The 14,698-nt window shown below is 40.7% G+C and overlaps 1 protein-coding gene across 22 annotated transcripts in view; it reads right to left on the reverse strand.

Moving 5' to 3' along the window:
• The window catches only part of TENM2 (teneurin transmembrane protein 2), a 753,140-nt gene that overhangs the window by 375,447 nt on the left and 362,995 nt on the right, over positions 1 to 14,698 (reverse strand). The window contains exon 1 of one of the 22 annotated variants that reach the window (XM_083430645.1): positions 84 to 161. The exons of 20 other annotated variants lie outside the window; for them this stretch is intronic. In XM_083430645.1, the coding sequence (XP_083286771.1) occupies positions 84 to 105 (22 nt within the window). In that variant the 5' untranslated portion in view covers positions 106 to 161. Of the gene's footprint in view, positions 1 to 83; positions 162 to 14,698 lie in introns of those variants that run through there. One more of the 22 variants, XM_083430652.1, reaches the window with a different exon arrangement.

Consider the following 14,698-nt stretch of genomic DNA (forward strand, 5'->3'; position numbering starts at 1 on the left):
AAGTCAAAACTACTTACAAATGCAGAACTCAGGATTTTACTGAATGCTATCTACTAAAAATAGTTGATTTTATCACAACTAACCATGTAATAATTCAAAGAGCATTTTCTCATTTTAAGGTTGCCAGTGATCACCCAACATTAAATGAAGAGGAATATATCTTGTTATAGCTGGCATCATAGAAAGGAAATGAACTCCAAATATGTATAATACTAGCTAATGAGGTCAAGCTCAGTTTTGGACACTCCTGGTATTCCAGCAGCTTCCAAGGATGTTGCTTTGTCACACAGGACATTAGGCTGGGTGATGTCAGGTTTTCAACATTGTGATGTATCACCAGCTAAACATCATGATCTGGCGATACACCTTGAGGTTGAAACAACAAACTGCATTGGCTCCAGCACCGTGAGGTGAAACTGCCACCGTTCTCACCGAAGGAGCTGAGGAGGTTCACCCCAGCACCTCATGGGACCGGAGACGATGTGGTTGGTTCCCAGCACTGGGCACTGGGGGTGGAGGGAGTCCCTCTGTCTCCAGCACTCAGCCCTCTTCCTTGTGCTGCTCAGCTGAGGAGAGTGAAGGCTGAGGAAGATACAGGGTTTAGGAAGCCTTATCGCAATGACTGCGCTTTCCCCTCACCCCAATCCTGTCATTCTGCTTCAGCATTAGCATTATTGTCCTCCATGGAATCCCATGACTCCACCCAACCACACGACCCTCTCATCTCACAAGGCAACAGAAGCGCTCCTGCTGTCACCTTGCCTTCTCCTCTTGTTCTCCCTCCCTCCTTCCCTCCCTTTCTCTCCAGCCCTGAGCTCAGCCTGCCTTGTACGGTGAGTCATTGGGATGGCGCCAAAGGTGCAGGACTAGAAAAGTAAAGTTAAGAGCAGTTTCCTGGTTCATTTGAATACTATGTAGCGAGAACAGAGGGGCAGGGGAGGAAAGGTGAGCCCATCAAAGGCGAGTGTTCCCCAGGTAGCAGAGAGGGGAAAGTGCCTCGTATATTTGTTTGGTTTCTCTCTCACACACACTGTTGTATGAAGGAGAGGCATGCAAAATGGGCTGCTTCTGGGTTGGGCTATAAATAAAAGCACTTTCTACGTTCATGAGCATGCACTTTTGGCGCGCTAATTACATATGTACAATCGCCCAAAAGGCTTTAGCTCTGTTCCTGACTTCAGCTGTTTCCCAATAAGATAGAAACCTGTCAGTGAAAGTTGATACTCAAGCTAGTGGTTGCAAGGTGTGCTTAATAGCATAACCGCCAGCTGCAGTAGAGGTCCCAATCATCCAACTATACATAAATACAGAAAGTGCTACAGAACAAAAAACACCTACCTCAAAATTGGTAATATGATGGAAAATGAGTCTCCCTTCCCTGTGAGCTACTTTTTGTATTTACTGCATAACAATTTGAACTTTATGCATATGCATGTTTATACATGGACCCACTATTTCAGTTCAAAAACAAATCTGTACCACTGATATTTCTAAGATCTATAGGGTGTGGCCGCTATCACATGCTGGCAGCTTCAAGGAGCCACAGGTGAGAGTTGAGTGCAAGGTAGGGACCAAAGGTAGACAAACTACCGCAGAAGGATCAAGATATATCCCCCAGCAGAGATACTACCCCTCCTCAACACACCATACCTGCACCACATCTGCAACAGCTGAATTGTTTAGTGAGGCAGCATCAACACTTTGGAACTCCCTGCCTACTGATATCAGGCAGGTGCCTTCCCAGAATTCCTTTTGGTGCTATTTAGATAAGCCTACCTTACTTTCACATTAGATGTCCTCCCACAAGCAGCTCATCCACACAATATGCTTTGCAATGAGTCAGGAACAGAAGCAGAACCATAGTCTAATCATAACAAGCCATCACCTTTAATCTTCCTTCCTCCCACAATCCACTAAATGACCTAATTTTAAATTACTGCTCTTTGGAACCAACAGTATTTAGGGAGTAGAATTATTTGTCTCTTGCCCCAGTACTATGTGATGGTCACTTATTTCAATCACAAATGGGTTTTGAAATAAAATCCTGAAAGGTCTGCCACAAACAAACAAAAATAGTATTGCTGGTTAATTTCCAAGGACTCTGTGTTCAGTATTTGGAATATATATATATAAAACAATTTCAAAAATTGGAGAGTTAATTTCTCTGAACACTCATACATGTAAGGATCTAAATATTTAGGGCACTGAATTTAAAAGTGTAAAATAAATATTTTTATAGCTGCAATATGCCAGATTTACGGTTTACATAAAACTTTACTCCTGATCCTAGCAGCACTCCTTTTGGTACCATAAAATTAAGGATTACACAATATACTGTACATGAATCGTTAGAATGAAAATGTAATGCATGCCTATAATTCTTGCATTTCTTAACTATGTAGTGAATGGCAAAGTATTTCCTCTTTTAAACATAGATCACTGGAGCCAGATTTGATTCTTAAACATTAGTGTGTGCATTCTGCAAAACCCGAACCCTTGCATTCTAGTGACAGGAAATGTTATATGGTTGGTGAAACATGCTGTGTATAGAACCACAGAACTGTAGAATTATAAGGTACCCAAAAGGTCATCTAGTCCTGCAACGCAGGAATCACAGCTAAATAATCTCGGTCAGATGGCCATCTCCAGCGAAGGAGAGTCCACCACCTTCTGAGGTAGTCTGTTCCACTGCTGAATGGCTCTTTGAATCAGAACGTTCATAGCAGAAGAATACATTTGTCAAATGTTCCACGATGCTTTGTATCTACTCAAAAGGTCTTTGGGCCTTAACACAAAATGCAATGCCCTCCATACTTAAGACCCTGCACCCTCCCCCCACAGAGTTGCCAAGGTGCTAAGCTGCTCTTAGTACGTAAAATGGTAGTACCAGAACAAATTAGTAGTGTCTGGAACAAAATTTGTGACTGAGTCACAAGGCGAAATACAGAATCCAGGATAAGAAACACTAGATTTCAAGCTGACCTGGAGAACCGCAGAGCCTCAGGGCTCATTCCACCCATTCCACCAAGAATGGCACAAGTGCAACTGAAGGCTTAAGCAGCCTGGAAGCGAAACAGTCTGCTCATCTACTTGGACCGTATCCTGCCCAAACTTGCCTGGATTCTCCTGAAGAAAAGGCTGCTCAAGAGCAATGCTCTTAGTTATGCACTTCTTTGGTGGCATACAATGCCTGTAGGAGCTGAGAATCGTAGAGTTAGAAGGTACCCTGAGAATCATCTAGTCCAACCCCCTGCAATGTAGGAATACGTAGTTGTTCCATACAGAGATTGAACCTGCAACCTTGGCGTTATCAGCACAACACACTGACCAACTTATTTAATTTCAAAACAGCTTCCGTACTGGTTTGGGGACTGAAATAGCCTTGTGCAAGGTGAGAGAAACAGTGACCTGTTGTTTCTCCAACACCTCTCAGTAACTTTTAATAGTGTTGTGCACCACCCCAATCGCCAAGCATTATGAGATTCCAAGGGTTCCAGGCACTTACACAGGGTTCAATTTCCTCAGAATGAGGGCCAGCGGAGATTGTGCTGTCTTTAGGATATATTACTTATTTACATGTATATACAATCTGATCCTACAATGGAGGGTCTCACAGCATTAACACCTCAAGAGGGGCTTGCTTCTCCCACAGTAACAGCCTTTGATTCAAACAGGGATCAGGCATGGCTCTGCCTCTACCATCTGCCCAGCCTGCAGCCTGCAGCTCTAGCTCACATAACTCAACTCTTTGTCTCTCTAACTAACAGACAGTTGAGGGAGGAAAAACCCACTCATTTGTCCTCTGGCACTGAGCCACTTTCTTTGTTACTTTAATGACCCATACATAGACGGCAACTACCTCACCAGGAAGCGAGCCTGGCTATTCCAGGAATTGAATCTGTGCTACATCCAGGAATTAGAGGCAGCTCAGGCATGCAGCCTGCCTGCCCCTCAAAGTCACAATACCATGGTTTCCTTCTACATTGCCTCCTGCGGTTCCAGAAAATAGTACCAGAAGACCACTATTCTACACCAGGACACTTGTGCAATTGGATTCCTCAGGGTTACATTTTGGAAACTTTATCTGAGCAGCCACAATGACTAACACAAACTGCTATAGATTGGCACTGTGCTTTGTGTGTGTGTCAACCTGTTCCCTCATGCCGATCCCTCAAAGCAGCCCAACCTTATTATCCCCAGAGAGGGAAACACATTTCTTCTCTCTGTGCCTTCACACGTGCAGTTTTCATCAGGGAAGTGACATGGGAGAAAAGGTTAAGCTGTAGTTTGGTCCTGAGCATCTGGACAGTACATTTTTCTTCCTGTTTTGTGGGCAAATTGTCAAATAGTAGCAATGTCCAGTACGCAGGTGGAAAGAAAAGTCTTTGTAGGCCACTACCAGTGGGATGTGGGTGGTGCTGTGGATTAAACCACAAAGACTAGGGCTTGCCGATCAGAAGGTCGGCTGTTCGAATACCCGCAACGGGTTGAGATCCCATTGCTCGGTCCCTGCTCCTGCCAACCTAGCAGTTCGAAAGCACGATGTGCAAGTAGATAAATAGGTGCCGCTCCGGCAGGAAGGTAAACGGCATTTCCGTGCGCTGCTCTGGTTCGCCAGAAGCAGCTTAGTCATGCTGGCTCCCTCGGCCAGTAAAGCGAGATGAGCGCAGCAACCCCAGAGTCATCCGCGACTGGACCTAATGGTCGGGGTCCCTTTACCTTTACCTTTACAAATGGACCTCATATTTTCTGCCCTCCTTTCTGAATAGTTTTAATAATAATGATGCCCAGTAAAATCTTGCATATTTTCTTAATATACAAACTATACTCCTGCAATCTATATACAGTGGTACCTCGGGTTAAGAACTTAATTCATTCTGGAGGTCTGTTCTTAACCTGAAACTGTTCTTAACCTGAGGTACCACTTTAGCTAACGGGGCCTCCTACTGCCGCCGCACTGCGGCGGCACGATTTCTGTTCTCATCCTGAAGCAAAATTCTTAACCTGAGGTACTATTTCTGGGTTAGCGGAGTCTGTAACCTGAAGCGTCTGTAACCTGAGGTACCACTGTAACAGTATACAGTTTTGTGTTGTAATTATTTTGTATATTTGTTCAGCAGCTGCATTTACAACACAAGGGAGAGAGATTTAATTGACCTTGGTTCCGTTTGCCCTTTATAACTTGTATGTGTTTAGTGAAAACAGTAGTTTCCTTTTGTCCTTATCACTGACTACCTTGGGAGAATAGTTTCTAACAATTACAAAGCTTACAGATGAGGACAACAAACTGCTTCCCCATGGTGGCAGAAGCATCCATCTTTTTGATGTGAAACATCTAAAACAAGTTTCTCAAAACTAATTTTCTACTGTGTGTTTTCCAAGGCTCCAGTAATTCTTAACAAAGGTTTTGTTGCTGATACCCAAAGGAATGAAAAATGTAAATGTTGGAACACTTTTTTTTAATGTCATCTTTTGGGATACCTCTATGTGACTACTGCCTTTGACACACACAGGGAGTGAGACCTAATTGCATTTAGGGTTCTCTCTAGCAGCTACACTCAAAATCAAACATTCTCATGAGGACTATTGTTCTAAATAATCTACTTATTAAGCTTTTATTCAGATTCTACACCATCTTTTTTTAAAAAAAAAATATACTAATTTCAATTGATGGATTTTGCAGTTTTCAGGAAGGATAGGGTACACTATGACCTGCAATCTCTAAACTATTCTTTAAGAGGAGGGCATTTTGTAAGCAAAGCCTTAAGGATGAACAATTTAATCTCCTACCCATCAGGTTTCACATTTATTTTATGTAATATGCTTCATCAATGAACCTTCACAAATTCATGCTTATGTTATATTCCTGCTCATCAACACATTGCAGGTCTTTTTTTTTTCAATGGGTAGTCTCTGCTATCTTGGCATCTTTCCAATCATCTCTGAAATGCTCATTTCCCCCTCACTCTTCAATTCCAACAGCCTTTAATTCCATTGCTGCCACACTCAACTTCATAGTACATGAACCACTCCATGGCATTTTCTTATAAAAAACCAACATGCTAGAATAACTACACTGGCTGTGCAGATGCGCTGATGAAACCAATTTAAAGGTCCCACATGTGCTTCAGAACAGCCCCAACTTCACCACTCCCTATCTTAGCTCCATCCAGGTAAGCTGCAGTGATGTTGTTGTCAGGAGGTAAATGCAACTCTGCTGCACCATACAAACTGCTACTGTAGAATGTGTGTTCCCAGGGATTACAGACATCATAGCTGCAAGGAGGACAGTGTAATCAAAGGGTAAAAAAAAAGTAATCTGTTGTTTATTAAATATTGAGACTGTACTTTTAGAATCTAAAAGTAACCTATATTAGTTATCTTCAGAATAATATTATGCTTACTTTTTCTCTTCAATATTATTTCTGGAAACCAGTTATCAAACTCCTTCTAATCCCAAAAGCAGACAAAGCAGGATTTGAGAAATTCCTCATTGGGCTTAGATCAGGAAAAGTCAGGTTCAAACCCCAACACTGGCAAAAAAATAAAAAATAGCTTACTCGGCGGCTATACATCGACGTTGAGCCTTAAATACCTTACACAGCTATTATAACCGTGCCATTTTTCTCGCACACACACAAACGAATTGAATGAATCAGAATTTTTGAAATATAGAACCAAATTCATCTGTATTATAAAGGTACTGAAATATAAAATTCTGGTTAATGCACAGTTTGGTACAAACCCTTTTTGTCTTACTCTGCTTCATTAAGTATGTGTCTCTCCCCACATCAAATCCATTAACTAAAAATGATCTCATACTAATTCTACTCTAAATGAAAACTATCTCCACATGCAGACAGAGGCTATGGAGAAATAAAAACAACCTTTGAAAGTAACAAGACAGAAACAAAAACTCAAAGACAATAGAATATGAGCTGTTATGCCCCCCTCTGCTGCAGAAAGCCTGCTTCTTCATCTGATCTGATTATACAGTAAAAGAAAGGATTTGTCGTTTCTCTCTCACACACACACACCTATCATCTTTAAGTGATAGAATTACCTATTCTGTTGTGTTTTACACTATTATGTCCATTTTTACATTTTCTTTCTGATGAGTTGTTTGATCTTTTCTTGTCCTTGAAGCCAGAGAAGTAGTTATTGACTGTTCTTCTTGCCTGAACTGCATTCACCAAGCCAATTAAACTAAAAACAGCTTAGCTTTTCATATTTATATGATGCATTGTTAAAACGACTTGCAAATACCATCTTTCTGAAACACAGAATCCGGAATTATCTGTTCCTTTATATGCTAACCATAGAACCCCCACTTTTTTAAATTACAAATTTCTGTGTTTTAAGGCTCATTGTAGAACAGTCAATTTAATTATGATACACCCTACTGTAATGTGTTGCTCAGGCATTAACTTATGCATTTGTTAGCTCATTATAACTCATTTGACACTTGTAAAAAAAACACCCTTATTTGTTCTCTTCCCAGGTTCCAATTCAGAAGTGTACATATTACAACATTACAAGTGAAGACTCTTGATCTATGTTTGCATCACTTCAAAACTGGAGCACTGACATTATTTTTAGCCACATGGACATCCATACTTCTCTAAATTGTTGGTGCTTATTATCCACATTAATATTTTATACAATATATTTTGAAGTGTATTGCTGGCAAGGCTCTATAGCACGAAGCAATTTGTCACACACAACAGTAAAATGTAACAGTATAAAAAAATGGAGAGAAATAAAAAAGATTTGAACATTTTGTGATTGCACATGTAGCTCCTAGGCATAAGCAAACACATTATGTATTTTTGCATTTATATTTCTATCTATATATCTATCAGCATGCACAGTATTACTTAATGCATCACAGGAACTGATACCCATATAAAAAGGGACTCAAACATTTATCTTTGTATTAACCTCAGTGTAAAGTACAGTGTTATCTCAGTTCTTGAATGTCACTGTTGATAAACGTTTTGTAACCCGAACGCCGAAAACCCAGAGTAAAGCGGAAGTAAATGCTTCCGTTTTCGAACGTGCCTCGGAAGTCAAACTGCTTCTGCTGCGTATTTTTCAATTTTCTCAATTGAATTTGCAGAGAGCCCTTTGTGCCTTGATTTTTGGACGTTTCAGAACTCGAACAGTCTTCTGGAATGAATGAATGTTTGAGAACCAAGGTACCACTGTATACTTATTAGTGGCAGCAATGTGAGGATATAGGACACACTTTCTGTGTATCTCCAAAACATATCCCTCTGCTATGAGAACACAAACATCTTAGTGGCATATACTATTCTAGATAAGTAGTTACAACTGCTCATAAAATACAAAGGAATAGTATCTCATACATTGTTTTCAAAGGTGATGTTTTCTCTTTTCAATTAGTAAGAAAGTACGTTTAGTTTTAAAATGTCTCCCTTCCATTTTCTGTACTTCATTATCAACAATCAGAAGTCAGGATGGGGGAGAAATTTGATTAAGGACACTTTTAAAGAAAAACCTGCCAAATTCATACTTTCCAAAACAAGGTATGAATCGAAGCACACTATCCTTTGAAATTTGCACTTCTCTGAATTCTCCAATGCATTTTTTTCAGCCAGGTAATGTGCACAAAAGTGTATTTTATTAGTATCAAACATGCATAATAATACATGTATTAGTGAATATAACATACAAAAATGTATTACAGTGGTGGAAACTGTTTTGCAAAAATGTGTATATTAGGCAAAAAACCAAATCCAATGTCTGTTTTTTAGGAGAAATTCACACTAAAATGCTAACAGATTTTCATGAGGATTAAAAATAATAATCACAAATTGCTGCAGAAATGTGGAGAACTGAGAAACTGAAAAAAACTAAAATTGACATATATATCCATCCTTGGTCAGAAGTCACAGACTCCAGAATTAAAAGAGTTCCTGTTATCACTTGAGTTGTAAAACCCAGGCATTAAACAATTCCAGATACGATACAGAGAAGCATACATAAAGCATCTGTGCATGTACTATTTTTTTAGGTATTTTAATTGAATTTTAGCCATAAAACCGAAATAACAAAATAGGAATTCATGAGACAAACACATAAAAACCAAACCAGATCAAAGCAGGCACTGGGATGTTACATCCACAAGGGAAAATAATAAAGCCAGTTTTCCAAATATTTGCAGTAAGATACAATCGGGTAAGTGGATAATACTATCGAAAGAAGTGGGAACTGTGGCACACATGCAGGTGCTACATATGGATACTTTGTGGACATTTCCTGGCAGCATGTACAGTATGTACATGCAAAGGGGCATCAAATGAGTTACATGATGTTATCATGGTGACTGGTGCCTTGCATGCATGGTTAATATGGAGGTGGGACTGCGAATACACTGAATTGTTGGTTGGCCACCGTTTTATTGGAAACTGTTGCACAATCTTTTTTTCCTGTGGTTATCAATGTGCTTCTGACTGCTATACGAACATGTGATATGCTATGCTGGTCTAAGCTCTGATAGCAGCAGGCTTCTTAACTTAACCACAGCAATATCCTAATATTACAGATACAAATACTGTCATGTTTTAATTGGATAATAAGTGTATATGAGGTGGCATCCATACCACTACTAGGGTATGTCTTACATACATTCTGACCATTTCCTATTCTCAACTTACCATTCAAGAAAATACCGTTGCAAATAATAGTCAGAAGAGAGCTTTTCCTGAAAACATTTTGCCAAGAGCAAGACATGATCTTATGCCTACCAAGATCAATATCTTAATTGTCAGGTTAATAGGGAGGATTAAAATTGGTGATGCATAAGGCAGAGATAGCAATAGGCTGCACTGGAGCTTTGTTTTGGTCTCCTTTTTCTGTAAGAAAATAGAGGAAGAAAAATATACCCGAACACAGGGGTTGAATTAACATTCTAGTGAAAAATTGGATACGTATAGCTTCAACCATGAGCTTCTTAGCAATAACAGAGATACATGATCACTAATACGATCACAGCACATATTGGTGACTTTTATCTATATGTTGAGTAAAGCATGAGATATGCAAATTAACCCAAAAGAGTAATTTTACAATGTATGATTCTGTCCTATGCAGTAATGAAATAGCTCCAGCATCCTGGCTCCCACTCTAAGACTGATTATTCATGGAGGCTTTATTCCAAAAGTCACTACACGGTTTAAACACAGACCAGGCCACAGGTTACAAGCCTCAGCAATTCAGAAACAGGACTCGAATGCATATGACTAGGCTAAAGCGAATACACCCCAGGCTTCCCTTTTGAAGAGTGGGGCAGGCACAGTCATTTGCACAGTTTTCATCTCAAGCAATATGACTGGGCAAGTAAGTGGGCACTCCTGTGAGTGGGCTGGGTCTCTTTATGCCAATGTATCTGATAGAGATGGGGCCTGAGTCAGCCAAGTCAACACACTGTTAAGACTCTAGCTTATGTGCTTCCCCAGCTGCCGGAACAACCTCTTGCTCCAGGGAAAGAGCTGGGAATGACTCTGTTGGATCTCCCTCCTCCACTGGGGTGTCAGGTTGTGGCAGGGCAGGGATATCATCTGAGGACCCACTCGGCTCCTCCTCATCTACAGTCTCAGTAGTCTCATTCCTATCCTCCTCCCCTTCTGGCCAATCTTGCAAAGATGTCTCCACACGCAGGCTGGCCAAAATAAAAAAGTCAACCCACCACAGAAGACAGAGAAGGCTATCTAACCAAAGCTTTTCAATAATTCTTGGCAGCAGCAAACCTTTCAAGAACACTATTAAGTGGCCAAGGTATCAGTGAGGACTTCAGAATCCTTATTATTGTAGCATTATAATTTGATTGAGTAAGGACAGCTAAAATTGACAAATGCTTCAGTGTCTTCAGTGGCCTCCTATTATTAACCTTAGAATGAAGCCACCAGAATACACATAGGCACCTCAGATCAAGGAAGCCAGCCAGTGACTGACCTGGCACCGGAGCAGGCTAGTATTTGAGTGCATTAACCTTGTGCAACCTTCACAATCATATAGCACTCAGAAATATAAAGCAGCATGCCCAAGGAAGACAGGCCTGTTAAAATGAACACTGCATTTTCCATCTGAAATGATGGAAGCTATCCATTTTCTATGAATAGGTCCAGCTCTGTCCCTGTGGAACTTACAGATGGAGCATTTAGAGCAAGAGGTATCAGTAGGCACTGAAGTGGAAATCATCTGCCAAATATTATTCTGCTTTCTCCTTTGTGAGTGGAGGAATAAAACCAGAGTTAGCAATTTCTTGATCAGATTGTTATAGCTTTAATTGAAAAGATAATGTCAGTGAAAAGAGCATTCTGGCAGACCCAGCATAAATGTTGAGGCATTCACAGAAAATTGGAGAATCTGTTCCCCAGTCAAAAGATTCAGGTCTATTCATACGTCAACTGCTATATACAATTTTGTTTTAAAAGACAGAAGAGAAAAACAAAATAAATGAAAGTGACCCACAGGAGTAAGTGAAAGCCAGCAATTACTAGTCCCTTGCTGAGAGATTGCAAGTTGAGCGAAACATAAAATGAAGTTGTGATTTCCAGGGACTTGGGGTCAAGCTATCAAATATCCACAGGCTCTCTTCTGCTATCTCTGTTAGGAAAGGAAGACATTTTGTAACTTAGTACCCAGCCCTTGTGTACAAGAGATCAGTCACAAGAGACCCAATGCCAGCTCAAGAGGATGATGTTTTACATTTTGCCAAAACATTATCGGTGACAAAGAACCAGCACACTGAATTGGCAAGTACATCATACCGTAACCCTATAGATCTAAAGAGACTGCACATGTCCCAGTTAAATGTAAGGGGCTTCTCTAGAGACTGGGCTGGGGAGAAATGATCCAGCCTAACTTTGCAAACTAGCTGGCTAACATAAGTGGTTTGCCTTGGATGCAATTACTGATACAAAGGTGAGATGTTTAGGGCTTGATAACTCTTCTCAGGGGCATATCTAGGGGTTGGTAAAACCAGTTCTCTCCAAGGGTACAGACGGGGGGGGGCAGGGGGCATAAAAATTGCTCTGACTTTGGAAAGAGTTAGTTGTGTGGGGCGAGAGGCACACGAGGCAGATTGCCTGGATGAGAATCGCCTCAGAAGAAATTGAGATTGGGGGTGGGTGGAGTGACACGATGGCTGGTATCGCTGCTGCCTTCTTCACAACCACTACTGATGGAAGTTTTTAAATTTTCCCAACTTTTGTGTGAGCACACGGCCCTCAAAATTCCCCCTTCCTGGGGGACATGGCTAGGTCCTGCCTTCCTCCCTCCATGCTGGGTGAGAGAACAGCCTAGGGAGTGGCTTTTCCTCTCCATGTGCCCAGCTGGGTGGGGAGAGAGGACCATGGAGGCAGATGTGGTGGCCCTAGCAGCTGCTTGCTCCTTGTGTGGGACTCAGTGGGCTGCTGGCTATCGTGGTAAAGTGACCCCCCCCCCCAGGAGGGGTGCCTATACAGCTCCTTATCAAGGGAGCAAGGGATTCTAGGTACACCTCTGCCTCTGCATTATTCAGGTCATGTATTAGTTTGGAAAAGTTCAGAGTTTGGTTGAGCTGCTGCTTAATAAACTTGTGGCATAGATAAAATCCAGATATTGCACTGCATGGAAAGCTCTGGGATTTTGGCTCCTGCAGTACCCTACATTCCCGGAAAAAAAATGTTCCTGAGGGTTGGAAGTCAGTGGACTCCTTCTATCACTGGAGAGCACCTTTGGATCCAAACATAGTTTCCTGTCTTTCTTCTGGGGAAACTTGAATCATTTCAAAAGTAATTAAGGAAGCTTTTAATGTTTGATGTTTTATCATCTTTTTAATATTCTGTTGGAAGCTGCCCAGAGTGGCTGGGGGAACCCAACCAGATGGGCGGGGTAAATAGTAGTAGTAATAATAATAATAATAATAATAATAGTTTGGGGGTGACAGAAGTATGCAAACAACCTGTAACATCACCTCATTCATTATCACTAATTGGTTTGTCATAATCACAATAATAAACTCTTTATAATTTTGCCATTAGTGACAATTCTAGTGGGGGAAAGTTCATTACAAAAAAGGTTCAGGTAGATTTATTTTTAAACCAAATACTAACAACCTTTTCAGAAATCATAAACCTCAACTACAAATAATTTATAGTGTTCCTAATTTTTATCTTTTATAAGTAGTTCAATGAAAATACGGAATTGAATGGCACTTTGCTACTGATTCTGTTGCAATTTTAAAGATGACTACATATCTTAAAAGCTATTACCCAAAATGGAAATGAAAAATAGGAATTCTGTTACATTATTTCAAATGTTAAACATGAACAAAGAAAACAAATAAACCCATCCTTTACTATAGGCTGCAATATCAATGATTTCTGCAAACATTTCATAAAATTCTCATCCGTATTTCATCTCCTTTAAGTATTAACACCTGAAGTGATTTGTGACAGGTCTATGTACTTGAACTGTTATTCTAATGTTAGCCTGCTTTCCTGTGAACCTTGATTTCAGCTTCAAGCTATCGCTCTATAGTGTTTTGTCAATCACAGTTTATCAAATGCATTCTGCTGAGGCAGCTGCCAAGACAAGGCTTGGCACTGACAAGCCATCTTTGCTCCTGTTTATTCCATCCTTAAGTCACCAACTCTCATTTTATCTCTCAGAATAAGAAATGTTCTGGCTAGTCAGACGGGATGTGGAAAGTTACTCTTTAAGCAGGCAAGACAAGCCACTCGGCTGGCAGGACTTTTGATCAAGGGAAGTTGGAGTACCAATAAATTCACAGCAGTCCATTCATGTTTGCTTTTTCCTTATCGTTGAGTGCTATTCTGAAAATACTACTGGCATGCAGTGAATAGAAGTGATTGAGTAAGAAGATACAGTACAGCCTGTCAACTTATCCTGAAATAGCCTACAGTGGATGGAATAAAAGCTGTTCCAGCCCATGGCTATAGAGTTCTGTTGTGGAGAAACACTTGAGGGCACATTTCAGCTGGCAGTTAAGCACACCTGATATTTAAAGCAGTTCTGGTAAACCATGCAGAACAAACCTGAGTCACCTCCTATCCCTGAACTTCCAAAATCCCCAGTTTCTGTCTCACAGCAATCCATTATGCTATGTTATGTTTTCTTTATATACCACTTTTTTTTTAGCCCAAAGTCTATCAAAGCAGTGAACATATTAATAGAAAAGAAATATGCAATTAGGATACAATTAATCAATCAAACCAGCAAAACAGAAGAATAATTTAATAATTATAATTATACCCTGCCCATTTGGCTGGGTTTCCCCAGCCACTCTGGGCAGCTCCCAACAGAATAGTAAAAACACGATAAAACATCAAACATTAAAAACTGCCACCAATGCCCACCAATCACACCAGGTATGTTTTTGTGAGCAGCATACATGCTCTCACCACATGCAGCTCTCACATACATGCTCTCACCACATGCAGCTCCACAGCATCCCACCTTTCACATGGAAGCCATATTACTTCACATCCTCTCAAGGTCTGGCTGTTTCAATCAACCATGGGATTTGCTCTTGATCTTGTCACACTTGGAGCGATCCCATGAGGGTTAGCCTGTCAGTGACAACCCACCATCAGTGGTGCCTCAAAATAAAAAGGCTTCCCCTTTGGAAACCAGCTACCACTGTGCCATAGTTCTTGCTCCTCATGAG

Source organism: Podarcis tiliguerta, assembly GCF_965153285.1.
Source record: "Podarcis tiliguerta genome assembly, chromosome: 2".
Taxonomy (NCBI): Eukaryota; Metazoa; Chordata; class Lepidosauria; order Squamata; family Lacertidae; genus Podarcis; species Podarcis tiliguerta.